The sequence below is a fragment of the Mobula birostris genome, chromosome 4, assembly GCF_030028105.1.
Source record: "Mobula birostris isolate sMobBir1 chromosome 4, sMobBir1.hap1, whole genome shotgun sequence".
In the NCBI taxonomy this organism is placed as follows: Eukaryota; Metazoa; Chordata; class Chondrichthyes; order Myliobatiformes; family Myliobatidae; genus Mobula; species Mobula birostris.
The window spans coordinates 37,950,494-37,969,511 of NC_092373.1; the positions used below are offsets into that span (position 1 = coordinate 37,950,494).

The window sequence follows — 19,018 nt, forward strand, 5'->3', positions numbered from 1 at the left end:
ACCTCAGAACACCCTAAAACAGTACTAAATACTTCTGAAGTTCAGTCACTATTACGACTAATTTTATCAGTATAGAGCATAATAATTTCATACCACCAGCCATTAATAGTTCTAAGTGATTAATGAAATTAATCGAATTATATTGGCATAAAAAGCTAATTTTTCTTTGTACAGAGTTGTCAAACAGAGGTACGATAATTTTGGAAGCAGCCTCAAAGAATGCACTATTAGTGCTGGATGAAGTGCTGAGGAAACAGAATTTCCACTGGAAAGAATGCAGCCAATGCCCAACGTGTCTGTTTAAGAACTGCGGCAACAAGACAGCTCAGTGTGGTAGGTGAAACCCCAGAAAATGTAACATGGATATGCAAAAGACTGAAAATGCTGAAATTTGAAGCAAAACTAAACCAAGCTGCTGGGGGATCTCAGTCGGCTGAGTAGCCTCTATGGAGGTGAATGGAAGGTCAGTGTGTTGGGTCATGAACTTGCATCGGCAACGGTGAAAGTCATGACCTGCCACATCAGCCATTCCTTTGCAGTTTGTTATTTGCTCCGGACTCTCATACCTGTAGTCTCTTATGTCTCTGGCTAATGACGTTTACTCATTGAAATGTGCCGGGAATGACATTGGTGACTCATTGATTGTGATGCTTTTGTGGATAAAGCAGCCTTTGAAGAGTAACCGGGGTGAATAAATATGAGTGGTGCCCCCATGCACCAAAAAGGTTGGATCTGTCAATCAATTGCAAAAGGCTGGACTTCTGTCAGAGGAGAAGGAGTAGAGTGCCCAGACAGCACCAGGCACATGAGGGAAATTTATAGTCTAATGACAGCCTCAGGAAGATTACACCCAACTTACTGCTCGTATTTCTCAGGCACTGCACTAACAAGATGGGTAGCAGGCTTCATCCAAATAGAAAATGTTGTCACAATGCCACAGATGTTTGTTCAGTCACTGTCCTAATGTGGGCTATTATTACGATCTGAGACTCCCATGACCCTGAGGCCCTTGGATTCCACAGGATAGATCACAGCTAGGTGTATGCAAAGATACAACACCGCATGTGTACCTCAATCTGGACTGGGCCGTTGTCAAGGCTCCTTTGATGCATGGACTTGGCCTCAGCCTGTGTTTCCCACACACTATTTCACCCCAATCCTCCGTCCCCGAACTGCTCATGTATTCCTGACCATAACTACTTTTAAAATACCAAACTCCTGCCAGCCCCTGCGATCAGACAGTACACATTTAAAACAGATATATCCACATTCTCTTATCATTCACAACTTTACAGAATGGATCTTGATTTGCTGTTTGACTCTGAAGTCGTCTCAGTGTTACCAGACTCCTGGTGACTTGAGGACAATTTCAGACTCCTGTCACGTATATAAATGGAATGTGAAGAGTAAATCAAGTTAGTACCTGACTGACATCTACTGAAATCAATGGGGGTGCCAACTATAAAAATGGTATTTAAAATGATCCTGGGAGTATTGTGGGGAAGGCGGATAAGTTGAGGGCGTGGATTGACACATGGAATTATGACGTTATAGCAATTAGTGAAACTTGGCTACAGGAGGGGCAGGACTGGCAGCTTAATATTCCAGGGTTCCGATGTTTCAGATGTGATCGAGGCAGAGGAATGAAAGGTGGGGGAGTAGCATTGCTTGTTAGGGAAAATATTACGGCAGTGCTCAGGCAGGACAGATTAGAGGGCTTGTCTACTGAGTCCTTATGGGTGGAGCTGAGAAACAGGAAAGGTATGGCCACATTAGTGGGATTGTATTACAGACCACCCAATAGTCAACGAGACTTGGAAGAGCAAATTTGCAGAGAGATAGCAGGCAACTGCAGGAAACATAAAGTTGTAGTGGTAGGGGATTTTAATTTTCCATACATTGATTGGAACTCCCATACTGTTAGGGGTCTAGATGGTTTAGAGTTTGTACAATGTGCTCAGGAAAGTTTTCTAAATCAATATATAGAGGGACCAACTAGAGGGGATGCAATATTGGATCTCCAGTTAGGAAACGAGTTAGGACAAGTGACGGAAGTCTGTGTAGGGGAGCACTTTGGTTCCAGTGATCATAACACCATTAGTTTCAATTTGATCATGGACAAGGATAGATCTGGTCCTAGGGTTGAGGTTCTGAACTGGAAGCAGGCCAAATTTGAAGAAATGAGAAAGGATCTAAGAAGCGTGGATTGGGACAGGTTGTTCTCTGGCAAAGATGTGATTGGTAGGTGGGAAGCCTTCAAAGGGGAAATTTTGAGAGTGCAGAGTTTGTATGTTCCTGTCAGGATTAAAGGCAAATTGCATAGGAATAAGGAACCCTGGTTTTCAACGGATATTGCAACTCTGATAAAGAAGAAGAGGGAGTTGTATGAAATGTATAGGAAACAAGGAGTAAATCAGGTACTTGAGGAGTATAAGAAGTGCAAGAAAATACTTAAGAAAGTAATCAGGAGGGCTAAAAGAAGACATGAGGTTGCCTTGGCAGTCAAAGTGAAGGATAATCCAAAGAGCTTTTACAGGTATATTAAGAGCAAAAGGATTGTAAGGGATAAAATTGGTCCTCTTGAAGATCAGAGTGGTCGGCTTTGTGCGGAACCAAAGGAAATGGGGGAGATCTTAAATAGGTTTTTTGCGTCTGTATTTACTAAGGCAACTGGCATGAAGTCTATGGAATTGAGGGAATCAAGTAGTGAGATCATGGAAACTGTACAGATTGAAAAGGAGGAGGTGCTTGCTGTCTTGAGGAAAATTAAAGTGGATAAATCCCTGGGACCTGACGGAGTGTTCCCTTGGACCTTGAAGGAGACTAGTGTTGAAATTGCGGGGGCCCTGGCAGAAATATTTAAAATGTCGCTATCTACGGGTGAAGTGCCGGAGGATTGGAGAGTGGCTCATGTTGTTCTGTTGTTTAAAAAAGGATCGAAAAGTAATCCGGGAAATTATAGGCCGGTGAGTTTAATGTCGGTAGTAGGTAAGTTATTGGAGGGAGTACTAAGAGACAGAATCTACAAGCATTTGGATAGACAGGGACTTATTAGGGAGAGTCAACATGGCTTTATGCGTGGTAGGTCATGTTTGACCAATCTACTGGAGCTTTTCGAGGAGGATACCAGGAAACTGGATGAAGGGAATGCAGTGGATATTGTCTACATGGATTTCAGTAAGGCCTTTGACAAGGTCCCACATGGGAGGTTAGTTAGGAAAATTCAGTCGCTAGGTATACTTGGAGAGGTGGTAAATTGGATTAGACATTGGCTCAATGGAAGAAGCCAAAGAGCGGTGGTAGAGAATTGCTTCTCTGAGTGGAGGCCTGTGACTAGTGGTGTGCCACAGGGATCAGTGCTGGGTCCATTGTTATTTGTCATCTATATCAATGATCTGGATGATAATGTGGTAAATTAGATCAGCAAATTTGCTGATGATACAAAGATTGGAGGTGTAGTAGACAGTGAGGAAGGTTTTCAGAGCCTGCAGAGGGACTTGGACCAGCTGGAAAAATTGGCTGAAAAATGTCAGATGGAGTTTAATACAGACAAATGTGAGGTATTGCACGTTGGAAGGACAAACCAAGGTAGAACATACAGGGTTAATGATAAGGCACTGAGGAGTGCAGTAGAACAGAGGGATCTGGGAATACAGATACAAAATTCCCTAAAAGTGGCGTCACAAGTAGATAGGGTCGTAAAGAGAGCTTTTGGTACATTGGCCTTTATTAATCAAAGTATTGAGTATAAGAGCTGGAATGTTATGATGAGGTTGTATAAGGCATTGGTGAGGCCGAATCTGGAGTATTGTGTTCAGTTTTGGTCACCAAATTACAGGAAGGATATAAATAAGGTTGAAAGAGTGCAGAGAAGGTTTACAAGGATGTTGCCAGAACTTGAGAAACTCAGTTACAGAGAAAGGTTGAATAGGTTAGGACTTTATTCCCTGGAGCGTAGAAGAATGAGGGGAGATTTGATAGAGGTATATAAAATTACAATGGGTATAGATAGAGTGAATGCAAGCAGGCTTTTTCCACTGAGGCAAGGGGAGAAAAAAAACCAGAGGACATGGGTTAAGGGTGAGGGGGGAAAAGTTTAAAGGGAACATTAGGGGGGGCTTCTTCACACAGAGAGTGGTGAGAGTATGGAATGAGCTGCCAGACGAGGTGGTAAATGCGGGTTCTTTTTTAACATTTAAGAATAAATTGGACAGATACATGGATGGGAGGTGTATGGAGGGATATGTTCCGTGTGCAGGTCAGTGGGACTAGGCAGAAAATGGTTCAGCACAGCTAAGAAGGGCCAAAAGGCCTGTTTCTGTGCTGTGGTTTCTATGGTTTTCTATGGTTTCTGTACATTAATAATACTAAGCTTCATTAATTTTTAGCTGAAACTTTATGTTATGAATAGGCCATCTCCGATTGGTAGTTTCTACATTGTGGACTAGCATCATGTTTAAAGTTAGACATGCATGATATTTATTGTCAAATTATTTGCATATAATCCACTGTATTATAGATTTTTAACTGCATTTTTGTATCTGCACATTTTCATAAGGTAGTGAGGAACCTTCATAGTAAAATCTGAGTAGTAGCTGTTCGAATATCGTTAGTTTTTATGGCATCTCATGTCACTGTTGGTTTGCTTTTTAGTTTTGGGAGCCACGCCTTCTTCTGAGCCCAGTTGTGACTCCATTTTGAAAGCTCAGTTGTTGGAACCAGAGTCCAGGCGAAACTGGGAGCTGAGTAAAGCCTGCTGGTATTATCAGGCCTACTGCCATCAGGAAGGGGACCTGAAGGAGAACTGTCTAGGAAAGGTGCAAGAGTACTGTCGCATGAGAATACTTCAGTGCAGTAAGTTTAAATGGATCTCTCACTAAGTACACCCGGTGGTCACTTTATTAGGTACACCTGCTGGTTAATGCATCCATCCAATCAACCAATCATGGGGCAGTAACACAAAGCAAAAAAAAGCATGCAGACATTAGTTGAGAGGTTCAGCCTCGTTCAGACCAAACATCAGAACGGGGAAGAAATGTGACTTTGACCACGGAATGATTGTTGGTGTCAGATGGGGTGGTTTGAGCATCTCAGAAACTGTTGATCTCCTGGGATTTTACAGAGAATGGTGCAAAAAAACAAAGAAAAAATCCAGTGAGCGGCAATTCTGATGTCTTGTTAATGAGGGAGGTCAGGGGAGAATGGCCAGACTGGTTCAAGCCAACAGGAAAACTCAAATAACCATGTTTTGCAACAGTGGTGTGCAGAAGTCATCTCGGAACCACAATAGGTTCAGGTTGAACCTTGAAGTGAATAGGCTACAGCAGTAGAAGACCATGAACATACACTCAGTGACCACTTTATTAGGTACAGGAGGTACCTAATAAAATGGCCACTAAGTGCAGTTCTATTCTAGGGACTTAAAGGTGTGGAGTGTATTGGTTTATATGTAGCAAATGACTATTATTTATCTGATGCCTTTAAATCAACATTTACACTTCTGAATTAACTCTATAGAGTGCTTTTTGGACAACTACAAAGTTGCCAAAATAATAAAGTTTGAGTAAGTACTGCTTAAATACAGGACGCAATACTTTCAATCAGTATTAAATTTGTAATAATGCTGTTGTTGTTATTTACAGCCGGGACAAATAGCCTGAAAAGTCAGAACTCTCAGTTAGTCTCGGAGACAAAATGTAAGTTTAAATTCAATCACCCACAGTAACAATACAGGAATGTAGCTGTATTCTTTCAAAGAATCAAATATCGCACGTTGGAAAGCATTGGTTAAATGGAATCTGCTCACTTCATAAATCACAAACTCAAAATTACAAAATCATAAATCGAGAATTTGGTAAATGATTATCAGTCACATGCAGAATATAAATGATCATAGAAAACAATAAGCAGCTGAATTAATCATAGATCAATAGTAGACTTAATGTAACTTCTCTTTATAGTTAGTTTTAAGATTTTTTGTTTACTTGCGAAGACTGTTAAATTACAGGAACAGGAGTAAGCTATGGAGTTCCTTGAGCTTGATGCATGGCTCACATCTTGTTTCCTTCCATCTACCTGTCTTTACTGTAAACTATTAATACCAAAATGAAAAAAAAAATCTTATCTCAATTCTCGTTTCAGCTGTGTTACAAATCTGTACTGCAACATGCAACAACTACCTCCAATGTAACCAAAGTGTAGTGCTCCAAATCAGACTAAAATAGTCTTCCTATCAGTGCAGAATCACCTCCTCCCAATTGCATTCCTGTCCCCTTCAGACAAGCGCCAACAGTCCATTAGCATCTTCAGTTACTTGCTTATTCCATCTCACTCCGATATTCTTCTAGCCATCCAATGGTTCGTGGCTGCACCTTCCAAACTTTGTCGTGGTGGATCTTCTTAGAGAAATATTTTACTTTCAGCCATTTGTGGTCAGAGACCACCAACATCTAATGATACTGTCGCCATGGGGAAGATAGTTGGGGGTAACGTCGCAGCCCCTGGGAGCTGGCCTTGGTTGGTGCTGTTAGAGCTGAGCGGAAATGTGATGTGTGGTGGTGTCCTTGTGAAGGAGTCGTGGGTCATAACAGCAGCACATTGCTTCACAGGGTAAGAATCTTCCTGCTATTCTTGATACCTGTTGAAAATGTTATCAAAATGAGTCAAAAGCTAAAATTAATCTTACTTATTTACAAGTTATTTATAAGGTTGAACATTGCAATCTAGTAAAATGTTAAGTTTAATAAGTTTAACTGACGGAGGATCTGACTGAGCCAGGCATGGTAGAGACAGTTTTAACCATTGCCACCTTAAGGAAAAAGCTTGGTTTCTTAAGTAGATTAGGCCACCTCAGCGGCCATTCTCCTAGCCACTCTACTCAATAACGTGCTAACCACTGTTCAGGTGATATTACCAGACTCAGATGGAATCTCATTGGCGGTGTGAAAAACCCTGAAAAATGCTAGCCTTTCTCTTTGCTTTTTGCCTTAGGAACAGAAATGAAAATTACTGGCGAGTCGTCATTGGCAAATATGACTTGAGAAAACAAGACCCTGAAGAAAGGATTTTCCAAATCAACCGGATCATCACTCACCCCAAGGTTAACGTTTTAGATTGATTTGGTTTTTTTCTCTACAAAAGGTGCCTGAGCAGCTGAATATTTCCAGCAGTTCTGTTTTTATTCAATATTTCTGGCATCTGTTTGCAGTTAATGACATCTAGTAATACATTATAATGGCACTATTCTCTGTCTGAATTTATCAAGCACATTCTCTTCCAGTAACACATCTAGAATCAACAACATAATGTGCAAGTCTCACAGAACTTCACACATAAAACATGACCAGGGCCAAGGAAGAAGTTATTAGGGTGAGTTTGGTTGGGGACTTGGTGGCTCAGTGCTTAGTCAGAGGTGGATTTTAATGCCAAGCTGTAGTCAAGAAAGAGCATCCTGATGTATGCATCTTCGCTGTTCAGATGTTTCAGGGTTGGTTGAAGACCCAACGAGATGGCATCTGCTGTGGATCTGTTGTGCTGCCAGGCAAATTGGAATGGATCCAAGTTGCTTCTCAGGCAGGAGTTTGATGTGTCTCATCATCAACCTCTCAAAGCAATTCATCACTGTGGATGTAAGTGCTACTGGATGATAGTCATCAAGGCAGGTTACCACGCTCTTCTTAGGCGCCAGCATAAGTGAAGCTCACTTGATGCAGGTGTGTGCCTCAGACTGCCGAAGCAAGAGGTTAAAGATCTGAGTGAATGCTCCAGCCAGTTTATCAGCACAGGTCTTTAGTCGATGGCCAGGTACCCTGTCTGGGTCAGATGCTTTTCGTGGGTTCACCCGCCTGAAGGCAGGCCTCAGAAACTGAAATCACAGGATCATCAGGGGCTGTGGGAGTTCATGATCGTTTCTCCATGTCTTGATGGTCAAAGTGAGCATAGAAGGCATTGAGCTCATCTGTTGTTGCCTACCTCACTTGATTTAACTTTATCAGAGATGATAACATTCAAACCCTGCCACAAATGTTGAGCGTCCTTTATTGATTCAAGTTTAGTCTGGAATTGACATTTTGCTTGTGAGATGGCTTTCTGAAGATCGTACCTGGACCTCTCGTAATTTTCTTGGTCACCAGACTGGAATGCCACTGATCTGGCTCTCAGTGGACAGCAGATCTCATGGTTCAAAGGTGGTGATGAATCAGCATATAGGAGGGAGACTGAAAATCTGGCTGAGTGGTGCCACAGCAACAACCTCTCACTCAATGTCAGCAAGGCCAAGGAGCTGATTATTGAATTCAGGAGGAGGAATGCTGAGGTACATGAGCCAGTCCTCATCAAAAGATCAGATGTGGAGAGGGTCAGCAACTTTAAATTACTTGGTGTTATCATTTCGGAGAACCTCTCCTGACCTGGCAATTACAAAGAAAGCATGTCAGTGCCTCTGCTTAGGAGTTCGAGAAGATGTGGCATGACATCTAAAACTTTGACAAACTTATATAGACATGTGGTGGAGAATATGTTGACTGGCTGTATCACAGCCTGGTATGGAAACACCAATGCCCTTGAATGGAAAATCCTACAAAAAGTAATGGAAATGGCCCGGTCCATCACAGATGAAGACCTTCCTACCATCGACCACACCTACATGGAGCACTGTTGCAGGAAAGCAGCATCGATCATCAGGAATCCCCACCACCCAGGCCATGCTCTCCTCTTGCTGCTGCCATCAGGAAGAAGCTGCAGGAGCCTCAGGACTCACACCACAAGGTTCAGGAACAGTTATTATCCCTCAACCATCGGGCTTTTGAATTAAAGGGGTAAGTTCACTCAACTTCACTAGCCCCATCACTGAAATGTTGCCACAACCTATGGACTCACTTTCAAGGACTCTTCATCTCGTGTTTCAATATTTGTTGCTTATTTGTTTATTATCATTATTTCTTTCTTTTTGTATTTCACAGTTGTTGTCTTTTGCAGACTGGTTGAACATCCAAGTTGGTGCGATCTCCCATTTTTTCTATGATTATTATTCTATGGTGGATTTACTGAGTAAAATAAATCTCAGGGTTGTATATGATGACACATATGTACTTCAATAATAAAATTACTTTGAACTTTGACTTTAACACAATGGTGAAAAAGTAATTTCAACATCTGGGGTTCATGAAGGGCCATCAACGATGAGAAACGGCATGGGAGTAACATTAAGAGCATGGGAGTAACGGGAGTAACATTAAGAGCATGGGAGTAACGTTAAGGGCATGGGAGTAACATTGAGGGAATGGGAGTATCATTAAAGTCTCGAGTTAGAGAAACACATTGCTCAAGGAAAATTGTACAGTTGTTGGTCTTTGCTGTGAGGGTTGATACCATAAAAATTTAGTGAAGAATATTAAATCTGATTAATTGCAAAGATGAAAAATCAAAGCAGATCAGCTATCAGGGATGATAGGTGACCTAGCATTGGCTATAGGAGGTCAGCAATTCAGGATAGAGATGAGAAGAAATCTCTGCATTCACACATCTTCAGAATTCTCTTTTTAAGTAGGCAATCGAGGCCTGGCTGCTTCTCAAAGGAGATGAATAGATTTTTAGATATCAATAAAATCAAGAGACATTGGGTCAGAATGCAGGAAAGTGGCACCAAGATAGAAGATCACGCATGCTCTTATATAATGGTAGGTCAGTTACAATTGAGCAATGCCGTTTCATTTTTTTCTACTTCACATGTTCTTATAGTTCAGCTTACAGGAAAACAAAACAAAGAGATGGATAAAAGGATTAAGAAAGAAGTTTAGCTTTTGTTTGTATGACAGTAAATGTGTACATTTATGATAACTTGGCAGTATAGTTGGCAGTGACAATTTTCCTGGCAGGTAATGACGGAAATTTCTTGTTAAAAATCAATGTTTTCTTTCCTGCCCTGTGCATCTCTATATAATTATTGATACTTAACACCCTAATACGAATTGTCCTTCAAGACAGGTCAGACAGTACACACTTAGTGGCCACTTTATTAGGTACATCTGTACATCTGCTCGTTAATGCAAATATCAAAACAGTCAACAATGTGGCAGCAACTCAATGCATAAAAGCATGCGGACATGGTCAAGAGGTTCAGTGGTTGTTCAGACCAAACATCAAAATAGAGAAAAAATGTGATCTAAGGGACTTTGACCATGGAATGACTATTGGTGCCAGATGGCATGGTTTGAGTATCTCAGAAACTGCTGATCTTCAGGGATTTTCACACACAACAGTGTCTCGAGGCTACAGAGAATGGTGTGAGTAACAGAAAACATCCAGTGAGTGGTAGTTCTGTCAGTGAAAATACCCTGTTAATGAGAGAGGTCAGAGGAGAATGGCCAGACTGGTTCAAGCTGACAGGAAGGCGACAGTAACTCAAATAACCACATGTTACAACAGTGCTGTGCAGAAGAGCATCTCTGAATGCACAACACATCAAACCTTGAAATGGGTGGGCTACAGCAGCAGAAGACCCCAAGTAAACACTTAGTGGCCACTTCGTTATGTAAAGGGGTCGCCTAATAAAGTGGCCAGTGAGTTATGTTTCCACAGAATTAGTCACACTTTGCCATTATATGTTGTTCATTGGCTATTATATAGCATCATTTAACACAAACTAAGACAATGTTACACCTTCATTTTTCTACATATAGCCAAATACATTGGGCTTTATTCAGAACACAAACAAGCAGGTCATATTCTGTCTCGGTGAGAAATATTTGAGTTTGATTTGAGTAGCAGCAGAAGTATGCACGGATCTTAAAATATCTGAAAGTTAAATATTTGTTTATTCCAGTTTAATGAAAGAACATTCAATAATGACATTGCACTCCTGGAACTGACAGCTCCTATAGCCATTTCGGAGCATTTGAACTTTGTGTGTCTGCCAGAAAATATTGAAGAGCTTCCTGCTGGAACAATGTGTTACATTGCAGGTTGGGGTTCAATGTATGAAGGTGAGGAAATTAAATACGATCAAATGACAGTTATATTGCTTTTAAATTAATTGCAAATGTGTTACGGCAAAAATGAGAACCTGAGCTATCCAAGAAAAATGTTGATGGATTCTGTTTTGGAAATTAACCTCTTTCACTCAAAATATTGTTCAGCACAATTATGACCTGTTTATTAATACAGTCCTGTTAACATCAAATTATGTGGGACATTATAAAACCACCTCCCTTTCCTTTTGAACTACAATATTCTGAAATTTTGTGCAATTAATTTATCCTCTATCATTCTGACATGAGCCTGAGCCACACTTGTTGAAATTTTCATTTATGCCTTAGTTACCTCTTGCCTACATTGATAATTTTAGTACTATTCTGTCCTGCTTCTCACCTCTCAGCCCTAATAAACTCATGCAAAGACCCTTGTCCCACAGTGACTCCCTATAAAGATCCTTATCCATGTTTCCAAAACCTTCTCTTTGTCTTGCTCCATCTTATTTCTCTGACCTCCTTCAGTCATAGAGTCCTACAACACTACAGCACAGAAACAGGCCCGTCATCCCATCTAGTCCATGCCAAAATATTATTCTGCCTAGTTCCATCAACTTGCACCCCCCATACCCCTCACATCCATGTACCTACCTCTTAAATATTGAAATTGAACCTGCATCCACTACTTCTGCTTGCAGCTCATTCCACACCCTCACCATCCTCTGAGTGAAAAAGCTCCCCCTAAAAATTTCACCTTTCACCTTTAATCCATGATCTCTAGTTCTTGTCTCACCCAATATATCTGTACAATGTGAATTTTGGCCTGTTGCTTCTGCCTCTCTTTAATCATTCTACCTCAGTATTATCCAGCCAGGAAATTATCTTTGAAACTACTTCCATAAGTTGATTTATTTCTCTCTGTTTCCCCTCCTGATTTAAGATGCTCCTTAAAACCTACTTCCAAGATCAAATATGTTCATCTACTATCTTCTTAAGAGTTACAGTTTGAAGTTTAGATTGGAAACTCTTTCAGATGTATAATTCAGTATTAAACACTCCACGTCTTTACTGAGATATGTGAAATATTCTCTCTTTGACAGTTCTGGTTTCATTTAAGCTAGACAAATGCTGAGAAATGTAATCACAGTTCTGGTTGTTCTGACTAGCAAAGGCATCCTGCATCACAATTACATTATCTATTGATTAAAGAATTTCCTATTGTTCCAGCATTTAGGAAAGAAATTAAATTATTTAAAATCAGAGATAAAATCTTTTTGATTGCAGACAGATTCAGGTATTTTCACGAGCCTACAGCAGAAATTCATCAGCTAATTCAGGCACAATTATTGTAAGAGAATAGATTATAACTGCAAAGTAAAATCAGGTACCTGTTGAGATCATATAGTGAAAGTTCTGGATATCACCATCCAGTGGTTAAAAAGAGGCTGCAGCAAATGATATAGTGTTTTGACCTGAAACATCAAGAATGTCTTCCCTTCTACTGACCCACTGAGTTCTTCTAGCAGACAGTTTGCTGCTGCAGCAAAATTTTATAAATGATCTAATTTGGGAATTAAGTCACAAGTAAAAGTAGATTGAAAATAGAAAAGAAAAATTAAACTTAAAAGCAGCAGTAAGACACAAATAGCAGTAAATAAAAGAAAGTGAAATTTTAAAAAATCAAACATGGAAAATGAGAGAAAATGGTCTTGTTTCAAAGTATCTGGTTCATTGGTTCTGATTAACTAAACAGCTAGTGAATAATAGACATAAATCATTTAGTAAATTGCAAACAGTTGTATTTCATAGTTTTACTGAGATTGGACATATGGTAATTAATTTCAAATTGGGATATGGAGACAAGTCAGATAAATTAGCTAACTCAGGTTAATTAATTTAACATCTGTGGTGGTTAAGATAAATACTATTAACATTCAACAATTTTTTGGAAAATATTTTTGGATATTTCAGCAGCCAGTCATCTGCTACTAGTGATGCTCACTTTGGTTTATTTGCGCAGTACTTCCCAGTTAATCTTCATCTGTTGCTGTTAAACCCACTTCCATATCTTGCTGTTTAAGTGAAGAAAGGAATTATTTATTATGTCACGGTGCTAAGGGAAGAGTATTCAAACAGACACAGTGAATCTGTCCCATCTGATATATTTTCTGTACTTCCAGCTTGATGTGTCAATTCCAGCATTCAATTCCCATTCTCCCCTTCATTCTTATTGGCAACATGTTTTGTTTTAAGTGGAATTCTTACACACAAAAATATCAATTTTGGTATCACCAGCTCTCCAGAAGCTAAATGAAAAGTGCCATGAATTGCAGGAAGAATGTTGTATCTGTAATAATGTAAATTGAAAGATGTCGACTGGTAATTCTCTTTTATTCATGTAAATAGATGGTCCATCTGCAGATGTACTAATAGAGGCAAAGGTACCTTTGCTGGCACAGAGCACGTGTAAAACTGCACTGGGGAAGGATCTAATTACTACCCAAATGTTTTGTGCTGGTTACCTAACTGGAAATGTTGACTCCTGCCAGGTAAGATCTCAGAAACAAACAAAACAATCAGCTATAATTGTATTTGTAGTTGTCTCAGAATCTGAACCTTAAAGAGTCTGCAGAATAAGGCCCTTTTGCCCCTTTAGTCCTTGCCAGCCTAGTTTTTTTGTCTAGTCTGATCCGCCTGCACCCGGACCATAGGTCTCCATGCCAACTCATCTCCTTACCTATCCAAACCTCACTTAAATGTCACAGCTGAACCCTCATCTACCAGTTCCTCTGGCAGCTCATTCCACACTTGCACCACCCTTTGAGTGAAGTAGTTAACCCACACCCCAGATTCTCCTTAAGTAGTTCACCTTTCACCCTAAACTATGACCTCTAGTTCTAATCTCAAGAGATCTGTCATCCTGACACTGGGAAGTCCGTAGGACAAGATTTGTAATTTTCTGATGATCCATGAGGAGAAGAATTCCCACTTGACTCCAGATTTAATGGCTTCTTTCTCTCTGAAGTGGAATGTACAAGGTTAATAAAATAAGGCTGATATTATGAAATAATGCCTTTGGCTTTGATCACCGGGAAAACACATCAGTAAATCAAGGGTTCTGCATGATTAATGAATGAATGGAAAATAATATTACAAATCAGCACACATTCTGGCAAAACGCATGAAAGATTCTTCTTTCTTTTAACTAGTTTGGCTCCCAACTTTGTTATATGATCCAGATAAAATATATACTCCAGTGGGTATACTCACCAATTTTTCCTGATATATTTTCCAGTAAATGAGGCTTCCCTTGCATATAATATGGCGCACCCTGCCTTTGTACACAACCCCCTATATGTTTTATCTGGATCAAATATCAACGGTAGAGTCCAAGTCCTTTAAAGCAGATACAGATCTCAACAGATTTTGATAGTATGTGTGGTTATTTGTAATATTTTTCAAGTTTCAGAAAAACCTATTCAAATGTTCATTTTTCTGGTTGAGTTAAAAAAGACATTTAACATCCTGAATCTGGGCAGCCCATCCAATACCAATAGAACAAAATAAAGAGATCAGATATTTTCTGGGGTTGGTCGGCTGCAAACTACCACTCAACAGTTAAGGCTTGACTGCCAGTTAACGTGGCAGTTCGGGGTAATTCACAGAATATTTTGTTATTTTGCATCTCCTGGGAAGAGACAATTAAAACTATAACTGCTGAAAGTAGAATTTTAGTTTTCTTTCTCTATGGTGCTGTCTAATTTCCACAAGTGGTATTCTAAACCATGGTTCATCAGGGCATTTAGTTTACTACCTACCAAAGTGATGGAGGAACATAGAACAGATGTGAAATAAACAGTAAGCCAAGATACAGTGATGACGATTTTTATGTTTGATCCTTGGGCTGGCAACAAATTTCCTAAATATTGGGCATGTAATTGCATATTTCAGGATATGGTATCCAAAATAAGTAGCAGTTGCAGTATTTGGCATGAGTTTTAATAGTGTGGGAACACTTTGTTAGAAGGTCAGTCTAGTCCACCCTGTTGTCTCATTTAGTAAGTAGATTTTGACATGTGGTGGTACTCAGAAGGTTAGACAATAGTTGTGGAGAGAAAAAAAAGTTAACATTTAAGGCTGGTGACTTTCCATCAGCAATGGGAAAGTTAGAAATACGAAAAGTTAAAGTTTACAGATGAACTGGGGAGGAGTGGAGAGTACAGGAGGGAAGCTGTATGAGAAGGAGAAGATCAGGTGAGAGTGGATGACACAAGTTTCAAGATTGTTTACTGTTTTTCTCTGTACGCGAGTGTAAAGGAGAAAAATGTGATTGTTACTCTGGATTAGATGCAACATAAAATAACACAATAAGCAAAAAAAATCACAAGAAATATAAATATAAAAGCAACCCTATAAAACACAATATACAAGTAACTGTTAAGTATGGTCATATATACATAAGATACACTTATATACATAGAGGGTATGGCCATACAGTGATCTTAGGTGCAGGAGTGTCTGAATTTAAAGTGACTCTAACAGGAAATGATAAAGTGATAAGTGGTGCTGTAGTAAATACTGAATAACAAGTCCTTCCTGGGGAAAGTGTGACAGGGAGATGAGCAAAATCCAAGATATTAGAAGAGAAAAAAGAATTTTAAATATATGAAGTACAACGCTGATTGTTGAGTTCAATGTTGAGCCCTGAAGGCTGTAATGTGCCAAGTCGTAAGGCGAGTTGCTTTATGGGGACAGAGTAGGAAGGCAGAGAGGTCAAAGTGGAATGAACTGACAACTGAGCGATACCTTTGTGGACCAAACTACATTGCTGTCACCCCAGTGGAGAGAAGAGAACATTGTGAGCACTGGATTAAATACATAAAACAGACCACACAATCAGTGTTAACTTTTCAATTCTAATTACCCTTTTCTCTCTCCTTTTCTGGTATTTCAAATATCATTCCTCTCCTGTTCACACTTTCTCCCAGTCTTACATTACCACCCTCTAGCAGCCAGCGCCCGGTCATTTACGTCATTCATTCCCTTCTGATCACCCTATCACACACATTGCCCTTTGTTTCCTCCACCCTTTTACAAATTCTTATAAAAGGACATCAACCCACAATGTTAACTCTCTTCCTCTCTCATCAGATGCCTCTTGGCCTGCTCAGGGCTTTCAGGACTTTACTTTTGCAAGGGTGTTTCATCTAACCATCTTAGGCAGTGTTTAGTGATTAGTGTGTTCATGGTTATATAAAGTGGGCACTCCACAAATTTAACAATGCTGTGGTAAGGGAAGTGTGACAAGTATGGTATGTGAGTATGTGACTTGAAGGATAACAATGTTGTCTTAGGTCTGATTTAAGGTAATGAGTGTGGATATAATTCTGTTATGAAAGCTGCTGGGTGGTTTCCACATCCAACTGCCCACTGTGGACTTTAACAAACAAAATTTGGGTTCATAAACGGCTTATCACAAAATTTGCCCCAGTTTCAATTTTTGCTATTTTATCCACTTTTTCTGCTTGAATGGCACATCATATTTAGCTCAAAATATTTCAGACTTTTTGGAAAAAGGGGCCAATGTAAACAGGCGCAAACATAAACACACTTTAGATGAATTTTTGCAGATGAATATTATTGTTGCAGTGAGAAATTGTAATGATTATGTTTGATCCAGTCAACCCGATGGTTTGGTAGCTAGATGATTAGAAAGGTCCCACAGCTGATTCTAGTTCTTTGCTGAGTTAACCAATCACAACCAGTTCGTGGTTGCACGGTTTCAGCCGACTTCAACAAATCTGGCTGTAAGAAGTTTGGACTCCTTGTTACTGCCCCATAGCTTTAGCATCAGCATAGGGATTAGCCAAGGCATGATCCTCCTTTCTGCAATACATCAGGTAGGCAAATAGCTTGTATGCTCTTACCATCAGGGCTGCACTGTGCATGATAAGCTAACAATGGAGTTTGGAGAGCAATACCTTCAAAAAAGGTAGAAATTGGTAGAAATATGTAACGTGTCAGTATTGAATGACATATGTTATCTTCTTTTATAGGGAGACTCTGGAGGACCATTGACTTGCATGGATCCTGCGTCAAAAAAGTATTATCTGTATGGAATTACTTCATGGGGGGATGGCTGTGGCCAGCGTGGCAAACCAGGGGTTTACACCAGGGTACCAAGTTTGATAAACTGGATTAACAGCGAAATGAAAAGTAAATACTCTGTAGTGTGGTAATCTGTATAGAGATTCTCACTCTCTTCCAAGCTGTGAATAAAATGTTTCTGGTGAATGTGTTGGTAGAGAGTCTTGGTTAACTGATCTACAGTATGTCTATGGGCTGTCAGAATTGTTTCTGTGAATGGGACAAATTCAGACTATTGTCCTTCAGGTCTTATTTTCAGTTGAACTCACCCATTCGAGAACATGGGCTGGAATTCCTTCTATAAGTACTATTGAAATCAGGAAAGCCCAAGCCTGGACCCTATGGAATTGTAATGGCAGGGGAGAGAGATGGTGGTAGAGGGCAGGGGAATTGTGTGGTTGCAAACTTTGGCTTGCTTGCGTCAGAATATGTAGACATGTTGTCCAATGTTGAAAAGGACGAGAAAGACAATTATTGTGCCCAGAAGGTTTTTCAGGAGAATTGTAGTGCATGAGTACAATATCAGAGCTGGAGGCGATGAAGCTCTCTTGCTTGTTAACAGAAAATCAAGCTTAAGCAATCCACAGAACTCAAACAGAAAGCATTGAATCTGGGAGCATCAGAGGCCAATCGTTGAATATAACTTTGTACCTGTCACAGCGCATTTCACAGCAATTTATAATTCTTGTACATTTCTGCATACATTTACTGTAAACTATAACAATATTTTTAAATGAACTTTGCCCTAGTGATTTTACTATGAAAATATAAACTCAATTAAACTTTTCTAATTTTGCCTTTATAATCTGAGAAAAGAGTAACTAAAAATCAATTCTATGCTGATTCATAATACTGATTAATATCAAATAAAAATTCCTGAGGAAATAATCATTGATATTTGGAGGGTGTGACAGATTCAGAGCGATACACCTAGTCCTCTTTCAGTAACCTATGTCTTAAATGGTGTCTTTGCAGAATCCCCCGGAAGTCGCGAGCCAACTTGCTTTGACTTTCACAAGCTCTCACTGATGCAAGACGTGCAGCGAAAGACCGAAATTGCTGGACTCTGTGCATACTATAGCAGGTTATGTCCACCATTGCTGGAAGCATCAGCCTACAGTCAATGCATTGAGGAAAGATGCAAAACGAGAATGAAGAAATGCGGTAAGCTTTCCTTTCTGAATTGTAATTTTCAAAATGGGATTCATTTGCAATGAGGAGAGCTGAGAAAAATGAAAGTAGGCAGATTTTCAATTATGTGGATCTGTGGCATTTGTTGCTCAGGGGTTAAGTGATTGGAGCTGGAGACTTGATCGGTCCTTGCAAAGAGCATTAACCCAAGATTCGCAAACACGAGGAAATCTGCAGACGCTGCAATTTCAAACAACACACATAAAAGTTGCTGGAGAATGCAGCAGGCCAGGCAGCATCACTAGGAAGTGGTACAGTTGACGTTTCAGGCTGAGACCCTTCATTAGGACTAACTGAAAGAAGAGCAAGTAAGAGATTTGAAAGTGGGAGGGGGAGGGGGAGATCCAAAATGATAGGAGAAGACAGGAGGGGGAGGGATGGAGCCAAGAGCTGGACAGTTGATTGGCAAAAGGGATGTGAGTGGATCATGGGACAGGAGGCCCAGGAAGAAAGAAAAGGTGGAGGGGGGGGAAAAGCCCAGAGGATGGGCAAGGAGTATAGTGAGAGGGACAAAAGGAGAAAAAGAATGTGTGTATATAAATATATAACGGATGGGGTACAAGGGGGAGGTTTGAGAAGTCAATGTTCATGCCATCAGGTTGGAGGCTACCCAGACGGAATATAAGGTGTTGTTCCCCCAACCTGAGTGTGGCTTCATCTTTACAGTAGAGGAGGCCGTGGATAGACATATCAGAATGGGAATGGGACGTGGA

General features: G+C 40.1%; 1 protein-coding gene across 1 annotated transcript in view; it reads left to right on the plus strand.

Annotated features, from left to right (window-relative positions):
- prss56 (serine protease 56) overlaps positions 1 to 19,018 on the plus strand; it is a 32,319-nt gene that overhangs the window by 2,037 nt on the left and 11,264 nt on the right. Inside the window, exons 2-10 of the mRNA XM_072256948.1 lie at positions 175 to 333; positions 4,654 to 4,854; positions 5,643 to 5,696; positions 6,423 to 6,609; positions 6,991 to 7,099; positions 10,823 to 10,982; positions 13,374 to 13,516; positions 17,024 to 17,183; positions 18,090 to 18,278. Of these exons, the coding sequence (XP_072113049.1) occupies positions 175 to 333; positions 4,654 to 4,854; positions 5,643 to 5,696; positions 6,423 to 6,609; positions 6,991 to 7,099; positions 10,823 to 10,982; positions 13,374 to 13,516; positions 17,024 to 17,183; positions 18,090 to 18,278 (1,362 nt within the window). The remainder of the gene's footprint in view (positions 1 to 174; positions 334 to 4,653; positions 4,855 to 5,642; positions 5,697 to 6,422; positions 6,610 to 6,990; positions 7,100 to 10,822; positions 10,983 to 13,373; positions 13,517 to 17,023; positions 17,184 to 18,089; positions 18,279 to 19,018) is intronic.